This window comes from Lepus europaeus, chromosome 19, assembly GCF_033115175.1.
Source record: "Lepus europaeus isolate LE1 chromosome 19, mLepTim1.pri, whole genome shotgun sequence".
Classification (NCBI taxonomy): domain Eukaryota; kingdom Metazoa; phylum Chordata; class Mammalia; order Lagomorpha; family Leporidae; genus Lepus; species Lepus europaeus.
The window spans coordinates 14,475,344-14,491,924 of NC_084845.1; the positions used below are offsets into that span (position 1 = coordinate 14,475,344).

Here is a 16,581-nt window from a genome sequence, read left to right on the forward strand (position 1 = left end):
GCCGCAAGGTGGAGGATTAGCCTATTGAGCCGCGGCGCCGGCTGATAATTTAACTTCTTTTCCAATTTTAATGCCCTTTATTTTTTTCTCTTCCCTAATTACCCTTGCTAGAACTTTCAGTACTATATTGAATAAGAGTGGCAAAAGTGGACAGCCTTGTCTTGCTCAAGATCTGAGGGGAAAATACTTTCAGCTCTTCCCCGTTCAGTATGATATTGACTGTTGGTTTGTCGTATATAGCCTTTATAATTTTGAAGAATGTTCCTTCTATACCTAAGTTGTGGAGAGTTTTTATCATGAAGTGATGTTGAATCTTACGCTTTCTCTGCATCTATTGCGATGACTGTATGGTTTTTGGTCTTAATTCTGTTGATGTAATTTATGACGTTTATTGATTTGCGAATGTTGAACCATTTGATTGTGATAGATGATATTTTTGATGTTGTTTTGGATTTGACAGTATCTTGTTGAGAATCTTTGCCATCTGTGTGCATTAAGGATATAGGCCTGTAGTTTTCTTTTTGTGTAGTGTTGTTCTTTAGTTTTGGTTTGCTGGTCTCATAAAAAGAGTTTGGCAGAGTTCCATCCTGTTCAATATTCTGGAATAGTATGAAGAGTATTCCTCTTTGAATGTTTTGTAGAATTTAGAAGTAGAGCAATCAGGTCCCAGATTTTTCCTTGGCAGAAGACTTTTGATTACTGCTTCAATCTCATTGCTTGTTATGGGTCTGTTTGGGTTGTCTGTTTCTTCTTGAGTTAATCTTGGTAGGTTATATGAATCCAGGAATTTATCTATTTCTTCAAAGTTTTCTAGTTTATTAGCATATAATTCTTCATAGTAGTTTCTTTTGATCCTTTGTATTTCAGTGTTGTCAGTTGTAATGTCTCCTTCTTCATCTCTAATTTTGAGTTTTTTCTCTTTTTTTCTGTTAAACAAAATAGATAAATCTCTAGCCAGATTATCTTCTCAAAAAAACCAACTTTTTGTTGTTGATATTTTGTATTAAGCTTCAGTTTCATATTCTGCACTGATCCTTATTATTTCTAGCTTTCTGCTGATTTGTTCTTGTTCTGTCTTCAAGATGCATCATTAGATCTTTGAGACATTTATCTTTAACATAAGCACTCAATTCCGTAAACTTCCCTCTTAATACTGCTTTTGCTGTATCCCACAGGTTTTGATAGGTTGTGTTTTCATTTTCATTTGTTTTAAGAAATGTTCTGATTTGCTTTTTTAATTTCTTCAGTGGCCCATTGATCATTTAGTATCATGTTTAATTTCCAAGATATGTAAGTGTTCTGATGTTCTTGTTGATTTTTAGTGTTATTCCTTTATGGTCTGAGAAGACAAATGATATGATTTCCATCTTCTTAAATCTGCTGAGACTTGATTTGTGGCCTAATATGTGGTCTGTCCTAGAAAATGTTCCATGTGCTTATGAAAAAAATGTGTATTCTGTAGCTGTTGGCTGAAATGTCCTGTAAGTGTCATTTACTAGATAGTGTGTTTCAACTCCGATGTGTCTTTATTGATTTTGTCTGGATGACCTGTCCTTTGATAACAGTGACCTCAGTCAGCTCTGCAGGCTGAGGTAAAAGTCAGTGGGTGACTGGAATTCCCACCCCGCTAACACTGCCCGCAGGACACACAGCAACTTCTTCCTGCCTTGTGGTGGTAAGATGAGGGCTCACAGCCAGTTGCAGCGGTGTCTCTGTCTTCTCTCCTGTCCCACAGGGTCCTCATTGATTTCTTTTGTATTTTTCCGCTTCTTTGCTGAAAATTTCCATCAGTCAGATCCCTGGAAACATAGTCCTTCCTTTGTTCTCTTCATATCCCGGAGCAGCTTAAGGTGTGGCTGTACCCTATTCAGCCATCTTGTACTCCCCTCAATACTGCTAAGTTATTTTTTATTTTTTTTATTTGAAAGTAAGAGAAGGATCTTCAGTGTTCTGGTTCACTCCCCAATGTCCACAGCAACTGGAACTTAATCTGGGTCTCCCATGTGGGTGGCAGGAGCCCAACTACTTGGCACATCTGCTCCTTGCCAGGGTGTGCATTATATATAATTGGAAGCAGAGCCAAGACTAAAACCAGGCACTCTTGATATGTCAAGCAGCATCTTAGCTACTGTGCCAAATCCCCTGCTCTGTAAATTATTTTTAATTTTTATTTGAAAGTCAGAGAGACAATTCAGCAATTCCTTATTGTAGATTCAACAGTAAACAAGTGAAAGACTGTCTCATGGAGTTTATTACATATTATAATAGGAAAGATTAGCCAAAAATAGATACATACATAATATTTAGGTAGCAATAAAAGTTTTGAAGAAGAAAAATCTAGGTTTGAAGCTAGAGCATGATGAAGTACTGGTGTTGGGGATGGGCCTCTGAGGAGGTGACATTGGAGTAGGGATACCTGAATGAAAGGGGAGAGGGGTTTGATAAAAAGATCCAACAGGGAGAGAGTACCAAAATAGAGAGAACAGCCAGTGCAAAGGCTCTGAAGAGGAAATGGGTGTGATGATTGAGTGGCAGCAAGACGCTGGCCGTGAGGTAAGTTACAAGTATAGTCCTCTCTGTTAAGAATAGACACATAGATGCCTGAACAAGATTTCATTTTATTTTCATGGCAGTAGAGGGGTCCAGACCTATGGTGGCTCAATTCTACCCAGTGTGAGGCTCCAGATATCTCTGCCATGATGATGGATGGTACATGAAGGGTCCCCACAAGCTCATCTGATTCAAGTAGTATGAAAGGAGAAGAGGAAAAAGCATACTTTTACTTATTCCCATTTTAATCACATTGGCCAGAATTAGTCTTATAACTCCAATTGTAAAATGGAATGTTCTGTATTACTGGGTGCTAAGCTTACAATAGGGTATCATGTAGGGTAGAGAAAGGAGAGCTAGGCAGTGAGTGGGGAACAAATCAGGAGAACGTATCCACAGCCCTAGTGAAAATAGAGGAGGAAGTGAATAGCTGTGTAATTCTTCGGATAACTGAGAATAAATTAACTATTAAAATTGACTGCATGTAGGGTTAGACCTTAAAATAGTAGTTATAGTGGAGTGATAGGGCCAAAAATTTGATTGTAGAGCTTTTACTAATAATACTCACAAGGAGTTGCAAAAATAGGGGAGTACCCTTTATCCCGCTTTCCCTAAAAACATCCTACCTAGCCCTAATACAGCATGCAAACACATTGCTGTTAGCATAATAGTAGTAATTAAGCTGTAGACCTTTTATTCAGATTTCACTATCTTATACACTCATGTTTTGTTTTGTTTTTTTGACAGGCAGAGTTAGACAGTGAGAGAGAAAGAGTGAAAGGTCTTCCTTCTGTTGGTTCACCCCCGCAAATGGCTGCTACGGCCGGCGCACTGCGCCAATCTGAAGCCAGGAGCCAGGTGCTTCCTCCTACTCTCCCGTGCAGGTGTAGGGCCCAAGCACTTGGGCCATCCTCCACTGCACTCCCGGGCCACAGCAGAGAGCTGGACTGGAAGAGGAGCAACCGGGACTAGAACCCGGGGTACCAGCACTGCAGGCAGAGGATTAGCCTAGTGAGCCACGGCGCTGGCCCACACCCATGCTTTTATTTTTTTATTTTTTATTTTTGACAGGCTGAGTGGACAGTGAGAGAGAGAGAGAAAGGTCTTCCTTTGCTGTTGGTTCACCCCCCAATGGCTGCTGCGGCCAGCACATCGCGCTGATCTGAAGCCAGGTGCTTCTCCTGGTCTCCCATGGGGTGCAGGGCCCAAGCACTTGGGCCATCCTCCACTGTACTCCCAGGCCACAGCAGAGAGCTGGCCTGGAAGAGGAGCAACTGGGACAGAATCCGGCGTGCCGGCGCCGCAAGGTGGAGGATTAGCCTATTGAGCCGCGGCGCCGGCCACGTTTTTATTCTTATTTTTTGGTGTACATTACTATGAAGTTTTATCACATATAAACATTGTGTATGTGTGTGTGAAATGTTTTTTAAACAGTGCTATGATATTTGGTGAAATAAAACCAGTTATATTAGTGTTGTTTCAGTCATATAATAAGGATGCTAGAAAACATTGAAGAAAGTATAAAAGGAGATGATGCATGTCCTGAGAAGCAGCTAGGATCTAAAGGAATGCTAGGCCTGGAGTTAATTGATCTTCTAGAAAATAAGGGTTGTTTAGTCACAGGCTCCTCCTGACACTGTCTCAGGAGGGGAGGGACCTGGTATGGTCATGTTTGGCTGCTGAACAGTACTTAAACCAGGTCGTCTTACCAGCAGCCTGCGAAGGACTTAGGGCCTGACTTAATTTCCTAGTCACTGAGAACTCTGCAGGTATCATTTGATACCTGACCTGTGATATGGCCGTGTGATATCCTAGGGGCCATGGTCATGTGTGCAAGAAAGCTATGAGAGAGTATGAGACTGGAAAGACTTTTCAGATGGTGTCAGATGAGATGAGACTAGAAGGATGTGTAGTAGGAAACAGGCAGAATGCTGAGAATGAAGTGTCATGCCAGGTAGAAGAACCCATACATTAAAGGTGCTGGGGAGAGGAAGCTCTGTGGGCTCTCGAAGGCATGAAGTGGCTCTGGTCATGCAGGGCCTTCTTACCAAGTCTCGGAGTTTTAAGTATTCCTCTGATTGTCCTGTAGATATTGAATCAGAGTATGGAAGCTAGTTAGGAGACTCTTGGCGATCCAGATGGGTTGGCCATGTGCTAGAATGAGACCATAGAGTAAAAAATAAATTAAAGATTGATTTAAGAATGGTTTTTTAGCATTGATGAGTAATTTTATCAAATAAGAGCATTCTTAATAGGTATTACTTTTCTGATTTTAAAGTCCATATTTATAATTCAGTCCATGGTTTTTGAAGTTTCCTTTTCTACCAAATTGTTCTTCCAAAATATTTAAAATAACAGCATCTTCAGACATCTGACTTCCCACCACAGCATTTTACCAGTCTCTCTGTAGTCCTTGTTTATTGCCCTTCTCCCAAGGACAGCCATTCTGTATCCCCCAGTGAAAGTGGTGTTGTCATTAGATCACAGAAATAGATCACATAATAGTCTCAGAATCTTCTCTGCTTGCCAGTTATGCCAGCCTTTTTCATCACTCTAGATTTCCCAGGTTTTGGATTTTTTTTTTTTTCTATCTTTTTCTACAGCCTTATCTGGGCTGTTCTAGCATCCTAGGTAATAGCAATGGCAAGGGAAGTAACCCAAGCAGCAGGGCACCTGAACAAAGGTCTGTTACTTTACTGTGAACATCTAAAGTACGGGCATCTCTCGTGTCTCAGATGAGCCTTGATTCTGAGTAGTTAACTGCCCGGTGCTGTCTGACCAGCAAATTGTGGCTCCAGGAGTCATTCTCCAGCACTCTGCTCTGGAGTTTCTTTGCCACAGCCCCATAAAAATGTTCATTATATAATTGCCATAGTATCTTTAAAAAAAAAAAATATTTGAAAGAGTTACAGAGAGAGAGAAGGAGAGGCAGAAAGAGAGAGAGGTGTTCCATCCACTGGTGCACTCCCCAATTGGCTGCAATAGTCAGAGTTGCACTGATCCAAAGCTAGGAGTTCTTGCAAGTCCCCGTGCGGGTGCAGGGGCCCAAGGAGTTGGGCCATCTTCTACTGCTTTCCCAGGCCATAGCAGAGAGCTGGATCAGAAGTAAAGCAGCCAACACTTGAACCGGCGCCCATATGGGATGCTGGCACTGCAGGCTACACCTGCTACACCACAGCACCGGCCCCTGCCGTAGTATCTTAACTACATTCTTGCTATAATATCCAAATGCTGTAAAACTAGGTAACTTCAAAACTATTTTGTAAGGGAGACCCAAAATCAAGGGAGCAACAGATTCAGGGGCTAGTAAGAGACAGCCTTTCAGCTTTTATAAATGATAAAATACCTTTTTGCTAAGTCCTCATATGGTCAAAGGGGAAAGGCAGCTCTCTGCAGTTTTTTTTTTTTTTTTTTTTTTTTGGACAGGCAGAGTTAGACAGTGAGAGAGAGAAAGGTCTTTCTTCCGTTGGTTCACTCCCCTAATGGCCGCCACGGCCGGCGCTGTGCCGATCCAAAGCCAGGAGCTGGGTGCTTCCTGCCGGTCTCCCATGCGGGTACAGGGCCCAAGCACTTGGGCCATCCTCCACTGCCCTCCCAGGCCACAGCAGAGAGCTGGACTGGAAGAGGAGCAACCTAGTGAGCCACCACGCCGGCCTATGCATTTGTTTTTACAGGGGAACTAATCACATTCATGAGCATTCTCCCCTCATGAACTAATTAATCCCAGAAACCCTTCCTCCTAATACACTAGTGATTAGGTTTTAGCGAGGGAAGTTTTGAGGGGGCATAGACATTTAGACCATAGCACATAGTATTCTCAATTTCTATTAGAATTTGCTCAAAGCTCTCAATATTCTAGGGAACTAATATGAACACGCATAGATGTGCTGGCTTGCCTGTGTATTGCTGCAGTGTACATGGGAAGTGGTCAGACCACCGTGTGAAACCTCTGTATTAAAGCAGGAAGGAATCAAAAGCAAGAAGATATGGATATCATCATATTTTACATAATTAAAGCATGAAGCAGTTATTCTCATTTTTAAATCACTCCTAATTTCATTTTTTAAAAATATTTCCATCCAAATACCTTTAATCTGATTATTTAACCTCAGTTGAACTATGTGCTAGGGGTTGATTCTATCATGGTAAAGCATTATGCTAGTACTACACCACTTTGGGGGGAATTATAAAAGTAGTTAAATTAATGAACAAATAAGTACATAATTCCAGAGTTAAGAGAAAGGTATGAGGGCAAAGAATGGCATGTTTGATAAAAATTAATGTGTTTAGAATGAGAGAAGCTAACTGTGCAGAGATCTTGGAACAGAGCATTCAACAGCAATGAAAACTGGAAGGGTTTAAGATAAAAAAACAATATTATATAGGGGTGGCGTACAGCCCAGTATGGGGGGTGATTGGGGAATGAAGATGTAAGTGCAAGGGGAGGGCAGTATATTTAAACTAGTGATTCTCAGCCTTTCAGTTGCCTCAGATTCATGGAGATTTCTGAAAAATACCAGTTATTGAGTATTTACTTTTGCACAAGCATAGTAAGGGACATACAGGTAATGAAAACTAAAGTGGCCAGCGCCGTGGCTCAACAGGCTAATCCTCTGGCTAGCGGCACCGGCACACCGGGTTCTAGTCCCAGTCGGGGCGCCGGATTCTGTCCCGGTTGCCCCTCTTCCAGTCCAGCTCTCTGCTATGGCCCGGGAGTACAGTGGAGGATGGCCCAAGTGCTTGGGCCCTGCACCCCATGGGATACCAGGATAAGCACCTGCCTTCGGATCAGCACGCTGGCCACGGCGGCCATTGGGGGGTGAACCAACGGCAGAGGAAGACCTTTCTCTCTGTTTCTCTCTCTCTCACTGTCCACTCTGCCTGTCAAAAAAAAAAAAAAAAAAAAAAAGAAAGAAAGAAAATTAAAGTATAAGCTGTTGAATTTAAAAGTGAAATATACTTAAATCTTTCAGAAGTCAAGTACACTCTTATCCTCAAGGTGGACTGAATGACAGATACCTAGATATGTGATAAAGCAAATAGAAACAAATGTCTATTGTAGAATCTAAACAGTGAGGACATAGGGGTTCTCTGACGAGTTCTTAGCCTGTTGTTTGAAAATTTTTATAATGTTGGGAAAGTAGGTGAGCTGGTGTAACAATAAATGCCCTTCAGAAAGTAGGGTAGGTAGAAGGATGGCTTCTTAAGTTGCCAGGTGAATAGAGATGAGGATGAAGCAACTGAATGAGCAGTTTGATGTCTTGAAGAAGACATTTGCAGGCAGAGATTCTAAAGGAGGTAGGTGCTTGACAATTTTGAAGAATATCCAGTTGGTCAGGGAACTGGTGCAAAGTCTGAAAGAGATAGTGCCAGACAAGTTATTGGAAAACCTTGTAGACCGCATAAGAACTTTGACTTTTACTCTGAATGAGAAATCCGTGGAGGGTTTGGAGCAGAATGACATGATCTGTTTCAAAGAACATCCTGGCTCTTGTGTTAGGTATGCAATATTAGGAAAGCAACCATGGAAGCAGAAAGATGGGTTAGAATTCTATTGTGTTCATCTTAAGGAGAGGGGAACATGATGGTGGAAATACAGGTAAAGAGGAGAAGTCAAATATTTTGGCTCTATGTTTAACTGAAGTTGAGGATTTGCTGTTACATGTAATCTCTTCCTCCTTTAGATTCTAATGTAGTTAGTGTTACATGGTTCTTAGAGATCCTATTTTGAACCTATTTTCTTCCTGATTCTCTGTTTTTATCTTCCTTTTCACACTCTCATTTTCTCTATTCTTACTCGCCATGTGGTCTTTTCTTTCTTCAAATTTCAATAGAGTGTTAAAAATTGTTTAGATTATTATTTTTAATTTGTCAGATTTTCCTTTCTCTTGCACTGTAAAAATACCTCCTGTGTTCTTTCTTACTGTCTTGCAGATCGGGCATCCAAAAGAGGAACTGATTCAAACTTATCTTCAAAAGAGAACAGTTCTGAAATTAAGTCATTGTGCCCCAAGACAACAAAAAGATTTACACAATCTAATTTTGAGTGCCCCAGAGTCAAAAATAACAGAGAAATCAAATGCTATTCGGAGAGACAACAAGGACATTTCAGGCAAGCCATAATAACCTCTGAAGTGACATCCAGTTCTGTTCACCGCACAACCCATAGAGAACATCAGATAATTCATACTGGAGAGAAAGACTGTGAATGTAAGAAATGTAAGAAAGCTTTCAAATGCCAGTCACATCCTATTCAACATGAAATAATTCATAATAAGGAAAAAGATTCTAAATGTGGAGAATGTGGGAAAATCTTTAATAGGTCAGACTTAATGAAGCATGAGAAACTGCATGAAAGCAAAAAAAGTAATGAAAATAAGAAACGTGCCTTTACTCGCGAATCTAAAAGTGCTCAACCTCAGAGCAGTAATACTGGTGAGAAACCTCACAAATGCAAGGAATGTGGGAAAGCCTTTCATTCTAGCTCACAACTTAGTCAACATCAAAAGATACATGTAGGTGAGAAACCCTACAAATGTAAGGAGTGTGGAAAGGCCTTCCCATCTACTGCACAGCTTAATCTCCATCAGAGGATTCATACTGACGAGAAATACTATGAGTGTAAGGAATGTGGGAAAGCATTTACCCGTCCCTCACACCTTTTTCGACATCAGAGAATCCATACTGGTGAGAAACCCCATAAATGTAATGAGTGTGGGAAAGCTTTTCGTTATGACACACAGCTTAGACTTCATCAGATAATTCATACAGGTGAAAGGTGCTATGAATGTAAAGAATGTGGGAAAGTATATACTTGTGCCTCACAACTGAGTCTACATCAGAGAGTTCATACTGGTGAGAAACCCCATAAATGTAAGGAGTGTGGGAAGGCTTTTATCTCTGATTCACATCTTACTCGACATCAGAGTGTTCACACTGGTGAGAAACCCTATAAATGTAAGGAATGTGGGAAGGGCTTTCGCCGGGGCTCAGAACTTGCTCGACATCAGAGAGCTCACGCTGGTGAGAAACCCTATAAATGTAAGGAATGTGGAAAGGGCTTTACTTGTAGCACAGAACTTGTTCGACATCAAAAGGTTCACACTGGTGAGAGACCCCATAAATGTAAGGAATGTGGGAAAGCTTTTATTCGAAGGTCAGAACTGACTCATCATGAGAGAAATCATACTGGTGAGAAACCCTATGAGTGTAAGGAATGCGGGAAGACCTTTGGTCGTGGCTCAGAGCTTAATCGGCACCGGAAAATTCATACCGGTGAGAAACCCTATGAGTGCAAGCAATGTGGGAAGGCCTTTATTCGTGGCTCGCACCTTAGTCAACATCAAAGAAGAAGTCATACAGGACAGAGAAGTGAATGAGTGCAGAAGGCTGAGAATTTGATTGACATCAGAAAACTCAGACTTGTTTTAAGAAAACCTGTCATTGTAACAAACGTAGGAATGCACTGAGGCTAACCAGTTCCTGAATTTCCGAAGTGGTACTGTAGATGGAAAACCTGCCAGACCATTAAGGACCAGAATTGATTTGACACTTGTTAAAGTAAGAAACCTTATGAATGTCAGGAACTGGGAGTTTAGTCTGTATCAGTGGGTTCCGCACATGTAGAGGCAAGCAACTGAGGATTGAAAATATTCAAGAACAACTGTATCTACACCAAATATGCACGTTTTTCCTTGTCAGTATTCCCTAGACAATGTAACAGCTATTTACATAGTTCTTACGCTGTATTAGGTATTAGAAGTAATCTGGAGTTAAAGTATATAGAAGGATGTACATAGGTTAGAAGCAAATACTGTACCATTTGATATAAGGGCATATGCATCCATGAATTTTGGTATCTGCAGTGGGTCCTTATGACCAGTTCCCAGTAGATAGAGGAACGTCTGTACAAGGATACTTCAAAAGATTTATGGGAAAATATAGTTAAAAAGAATGCCCATTTTCCACAAACTTTTGAAGACTCCATGTATTTGTTTCAGAATCAGACGTCCAAGTTCAATTAGTGAAACAATGGAAAACTACATGAATGTAAAGAAAATGAGAAGGCCTTTTTGGTGGTCCAGAACCAAGTCTACCTCAAGGAATAGATAATAGGGAAAGCTTAGAAAGACAGTGAATGTGTAAGAGAAATGAGCCATTCAGACCTTTCTCAACATCAGGTCCAGAAGCCCTTAGGGAAGGTCAGAAGCTAACAAATCATCTGATAATTCTTACTTGAAGATGGCTACTTTAGTGTTAAAAATGCAGGAAATTCTTCCATGCCATTCAGATTGTTAAATATTTGCACATTAACTCTCTAAAATCAACCTGAACTGAACCAAAGTAGGAAAAAGTTTAAACAATGTTCCATTTTACACACCCTCACAACCACAACTCATTTCTAGAGGACAAATTACTTAACTACATTTAAATTTTCTCAATTACAAATTAGTATTACTAGCACCCTATTTTTTAGTTGCATTGTGGATATTAAATACGTTTATTTTTTTTAAACAGTGTCTGGCTAATATTTAAAGTGCTAAATTAGACCTGCTTTTGTTATTACTTGGTTGTTTTCATGATTGTGTATTATTAGAGATCATATGATAGGAAGACCTTATATTTGTAGTGACTACAGGAATATCATGCTTCATTTTTGAATGTTTAATTCATCCTGGGGAAAAATTTATAACTGCAAGGCTTTCATTCAGAGCTTGCCCTTTGGGCTCATCAGAGGCTTCATAATGTAAAGAAACCTGGTAGAATAAAAGTGAGTTGTTATGGCGATAGGGGAACAATTTAGATGATTTATTGAACACTTCCAAAAACAAAAGACATGTCATGATCGCTGATGTATGTTCTAGGTTATTAGAAAATAACAGAGCCTTAGTCAAAATCAATTTCTCCACTAGGAAATTTTTTAAATAACTATTCTATTGAAGGTATTTATATTAAAAAGAAAATTAAGGAAAATTGCCATTAGTAATGAATTAACAGTACATGTTCATCTTCCTAAATTCAAGATGCACGTGTCTGTATATCAGTGTCTGTGACATCTGGAATTGCGACCATTTTGCAACCAGAGTGTTGAGAGGTTGGCACAGGGGATTTGTTGGAATGACCTGTGTCCTCAGTGTTACTGATGTAATGAAACGGTTCAGAACCACCTTGTCTTTGGACTTGTGTGAAATAAGTATAAATTTATAATTATATGCACGGAGTTTCTTAACTTTTTACAATATATCTGAATTCTGGGAAATTATTTTTATAATATTTTTATATATACACTTTTATTTGAGTTAGAAAGTACTTACACTCACCTTTTTATGGTGTATCTGACATTATAGAAGAGCATTACTTTCTTAAACATATAGTGAAATATATACATATTTTCAATTTTGATTTAGTAAGATGTAGGCAATATCTATTTACATTTAGCATCTAGTGTATGTCTGTCTTTAGCTTTTCAGGGTAGGTCTGAAGTCCTGAAAAAGTATTATTTTCCTGGGTAAAGTAAAAGCCAAAAGGAAGTTGATTGAATAGCTACATGATGTAATGCCCCTAGTATCGGGTTATCTTACAAATAAAAATATTTGGCAGCAGGCGTTTGGTGTAGGGGTTCAAATGTCCACATCCTACATTGGAGTACCTTGTTTTGAGTCCTAACTCTCCTCCCAGTTCTAGATTCCTGCTGATGCATGCACTAGGAAACAAGGTGATGGCTTAAGTGCTTGAGCCCCTGCCATCCACCTGGGAGGCCTGGATTTGAGTGCCGGGCTCCCAGCTCTGTCCAGCATATGATAACTCTTTCACTGTGTATCTACCTCATAGAAATTTACTTTTAAAAAAAGGTCCGAATTCCTCAAGATAAAAGGAAGCTGCAGCTATGAGGCTAACATAACCCTTTTACCAAATTTGGAAAATGACATAATCTGAAATCCGTGATAAAGAATATCTGTTTTATTCATATGGTACAATGTGGAATATTTTACTTAAAACAGCAAGTCAAATCTAGCATCCTTTTAAAAAGATGAACCTGTTTTGCAGAATGTTCATTACTTGACCAGTTATTAAAGGATGTGTTATATAACTACACATTAGAAACTAGACACTACAAATATTACTGAAAGTAGTAACAGAACTCATACCACATTTCATATTCAACTTGTGAAGATACTACAATTGCCCACTTGACCTATTCAACTTGTGAAGATACTACAATTCCCCACTTGACCATATCTCCTGGGCTATGGACATTATTCACATTTAGAAATCCATCTTCCAGATTTCTACTTCTGTACTCACTATAGAAGAATAATACATTTTAATTAAGTTAAATGTAAATATGTGTTATGTGGTAATAAAATAATTCCTAGATAAATGTTAATCTGTTGGAGAAAATTTTATGGTAAATTAGGATATTTTTTATAAGGGAAAATGATTAAATACTGAAGTTTATCTACACTAGTATAATTATTTTTTTCCAAGAGGAGAATTTATGCCTGCCAGAAGAATTGAATTATTAAATTAAGACAAAAATAGGTGCTGACATATGACTGATCTTGTTTACAATTTCTAACACTTAAAAGCGTTTCACCAAAAACCAAGAGGGTACTTATAGGGATTTTTTTAAAAAGCAAAACGATATACACACTGATTCTCTTAAGGGCTGATACCAAAATCTGGAAGTGCATGTTTCCATTCTCCATACTCCTAGACGTACACATCTAGATATGTTCTGTAATGAGGGTTAGGAGTAGGAGAGTGGTTTGAATGGGATCATGCACACACTTCTGAAGTGCACCTCCTTTTCTCTCTTGCTAAAACACTATGGACGGCCGGCACCGCAGCTCAATAGGCTAATCCTCCGCCTGCAGTGCCAGCACCCCGGGTTCTAGTCCCAGTTGCTCCTCTTCCAGTCCAGCTCTCTGCTGTGGCCTGGCAGTGCAGTGGAGGATGGCAAAAGTGCTTGGCCCTTGCACCCACATGGGAGACCAGGAGAAGCACCTGGCTCCTGGTTTTGGATCAGCGCGATGCGCTGGCCGCAGTGGCCATTAGAGGTTGAACCAACGGTAAAGGAAGACCTTTCTTTCTCTGTCTCTCTCTCTCACTATCCACTCTGTCAAAAAACAAAACAACAACAACAAAAAAACACTATGGACTTCCAGTCCCTACCTACATGCAATCTAAACAGTTTTTGATTCTTGCATAATTTAGAAAAGCCAAAACAAATACAGCCAATTCTTCCACTAATGGAAGTTCACATTTGTGATTTTACCAATAATTATACAATTTTGTTATTCATGTATTATTGCATGTTGGTGCTTTTATTTCTGTAGAGTTGGTGGATTCCTACCATTTGATTCCCTGCCTTAACAACATAGCATATTTAAAATGTAGTTGTTAGTGCCTTATTATTGGCTGGAACTTGCCATTAATCTTAAGAGGAATGTATGTCTATTTTCTGACAATTTTAAGCAGGACTGGACTTTTCTGTGATTAAGGGGGGGGGGGTGTGCCTTCTAGTTCTTTAACTGCCAGTGAAGCTGAGCATTTATTATACCTAAGGAGCAACTGAATTTTGTTTTTGTGAATTGCTTGTTTGTGTCTGTTTCCTTTCTTTAAATTGGAGATTTTTTAAAATAATTTTTAGAAACTTTGCTTAGGAGATTATTTTGTTTTATGCTTTGTGGTTTATTTTCTTAGGCTAGCATGTAACTTTTGCCTTTGTTTATAGCAAAAGGAATCAATTTTTTTTCTGTAAAGGGCCAGAGTAAATATTTTAGGCTTGGAGCCTCAGAGTTTTCTCTGCCATAATAGTAATTATTGACCAGGGGTAATTTTTCTTCCACTACCCACACTCCCAATAGACATTTGACTATCTTCAGAGACATTTTTGGTTAACAGTATGAATGGGGGTGGGGGTGCTGCTGGTGTCTAGTAGGCACAGGCTAACATTCTACATTGCACAGTTCGTCCCCCCAAAGTAGAATTACCTGGTTTAAGTCAGAAGTGCTGAGGATGAGAGATTCTGATCTTTATGTAAATGGACAATGACTATTCCAAAAAAAACTTGTATTTACAAAAGAAAGCCTCAAACCATATTTGACCAACAAATTGTAGTTTGCTAACCCATGTTTTAAATATCCTTTTGGGCCGGCGCCATGGCTTAACAGGCTAATCCTCCGCCTTGCGGCGCCAGCACACCAGGTTCTAGTCCCGGTCGGGGCGCCGGAGTCTATCCCGGTTGCCCCTCTTCCAGGCCAGCTCTCTGCTATGGCCCGGGAAGGCAATGGAGGATGGCCCAAGTGCTTGGGCCCTGCACCCCATGGGAGACCAGGATAAGCACCTGGCTCCTGGCTTCGGATCGGCACGATGCGCCGGCCGCAGCAGCCATTGGAGGGTGAACCGATGGCAAAAAGGAAGACCTTTCTCTCTGTCTCTCTCTCACTATCCACTCTGCCTGTCCAAAAAAAAAAAAAAAAATCCTTTTGCTGTATGATAGTTTTCTGGTTTTGTGCTCTCATTGTCTCACCCTAAATATCTTTCCAAATTTTCTTCTCTTTTATGCCTTAAAATCTTATTGGATAAGTAAAATATTGGAGAAACTGAACTGTATCACTACCTCCTAGATATTAAGCATGCTATGTTACTGTTTTTAAACAAGGTTTGTAAAAGAAATAAATCATATCAGAGAAAAAGTGAAGTCTTTTCCCCTCTGTTCCTTCTGTTAGTATAAAAAAAAAAAAAAAAAAAAAAAAAAAACAAAAAACCAGTACTTAGGGATATGGGTGCTAAAGCCCTAGCACTAATTAGATCCACACAGCAGGAACTGGGGAAGGTTCTATCCACATCACACAGTCTGATGGCCATAGCTATTAGTGCCACAAGTCTCAGCATCACTCAGGCTTGCCTGATGCAACAGAGACAGCCTCCCCCTTACCTCCCCTGTGCCCCATAGCACCAGAAATGTGGCTACAGTCACTAAACCTTAGTATGACTGACACCCAACTCTGAAGAATAAGACACAGCTTTGGGAGCTCATGACCACTTCAAAGTCCTACTACTACCTCCACAAACTGCTGCAGACTGCACAACTGTGATACTTGTAGACACTGCTGACACAGGTTACTGCTGGAGAAATCAACATTTATGGGCTCATTTAGAACCAAAGCCAAAAGGCAACCCACATTTCTTCTAAACAAGGTCTTTTCCAATGAAACCTACACCATAAAAAGAAGGAACTCAACCACAAAGGGACACAGGAAACAAAGAAGCAAGATCTGACACCTCCAGAAAAACACTGTAGTTCTCCAGAAATAGATCCTGATCTGAAGGAAATGTATGATTTGCCTGAAAAAGAATTCAAACTAACGATACTAAGGAAACTTAGTGAGATGTAAGAGAATACAGAGACAGCAGACACTAACAAATTAGGAAAACATTAGATGAATGAGAAATTAAATGAAGAGATGGGAATAATTAAAAAGAACCACCATAATCTTGAGCTAAAAACTAATAAATGAAACGAAAAATACAGTCAAGAGCTTCAGCAACAGAACAGACCAGGCAGAACAAATAATTTTGATTTGGTGGACAAGACTTTTTAAATAATCCGTTCAGAGAGAAATACAAAGAAAGTAAGCCTGTACAACATGGGTACCATTAACTGAGCAAATATACATATTTTAGGGATACCTGAAGGAGAAGAGAAAGATAAAGGCATTGAGAACCCACTGAACAAAATAATAGTTGAAAACTCCCCAAGCCTTGAGAGAGATACAGACGTCCAGATACAGGAAGCTCAAGGGACTCCAACCAGAAAACCAAAAAAGGCCTTCTCCAAGGCATATTACAATTGTTGGAAGTGAAGGACAAGCAGAGATTTGTAATGATGAAGTAAAAACATTCAAGTTACATATAAAGAAAAACCTGTTAAACTAACAGCAGACTTCTCAGTAGAAACCATATAGTCCATACGATTGTGGTCAGATACATTCAAGTTTCTGAAAGAAAAAAACCTTCCAACCA

The 16,581-nt window shown here is 39.8% G+C and overlaps 1 protein-coding gene across 2 annotated transcripts in view; it reads left to right on the forward strand.

The window, feature by feature from the left end:
• The window catches only part of LOC133747816 (zinc finger protein 568), a 187,629-nt gene extending 173,941 nt beyond the window's left edge, over positions 1–13,688 (forward strand). The window contains exons 11-12 of one of the 2 annotated variants that reach the window (XM_062176199.1): positions 8,720–8,820; positions 8,980–13,688. In XM_062176199.1, the coding sequence (XP_062032183.1) occupies positions 8,720–8,820; positions 8,980–9,929 (1,051 nt within the window). In that variant the 3' untranslated portion in view covers positions 9,930–13,688. Of the gene's footprint in view, positions 1–8,484 lie in introns of both variants that reach the window. The other variant, XM_062176190.1, reaches the window with a different exon arrangement.
• The last annotated feature ends 2,893 nt before the right edge of the window (positions 13,689–16,581 follow it).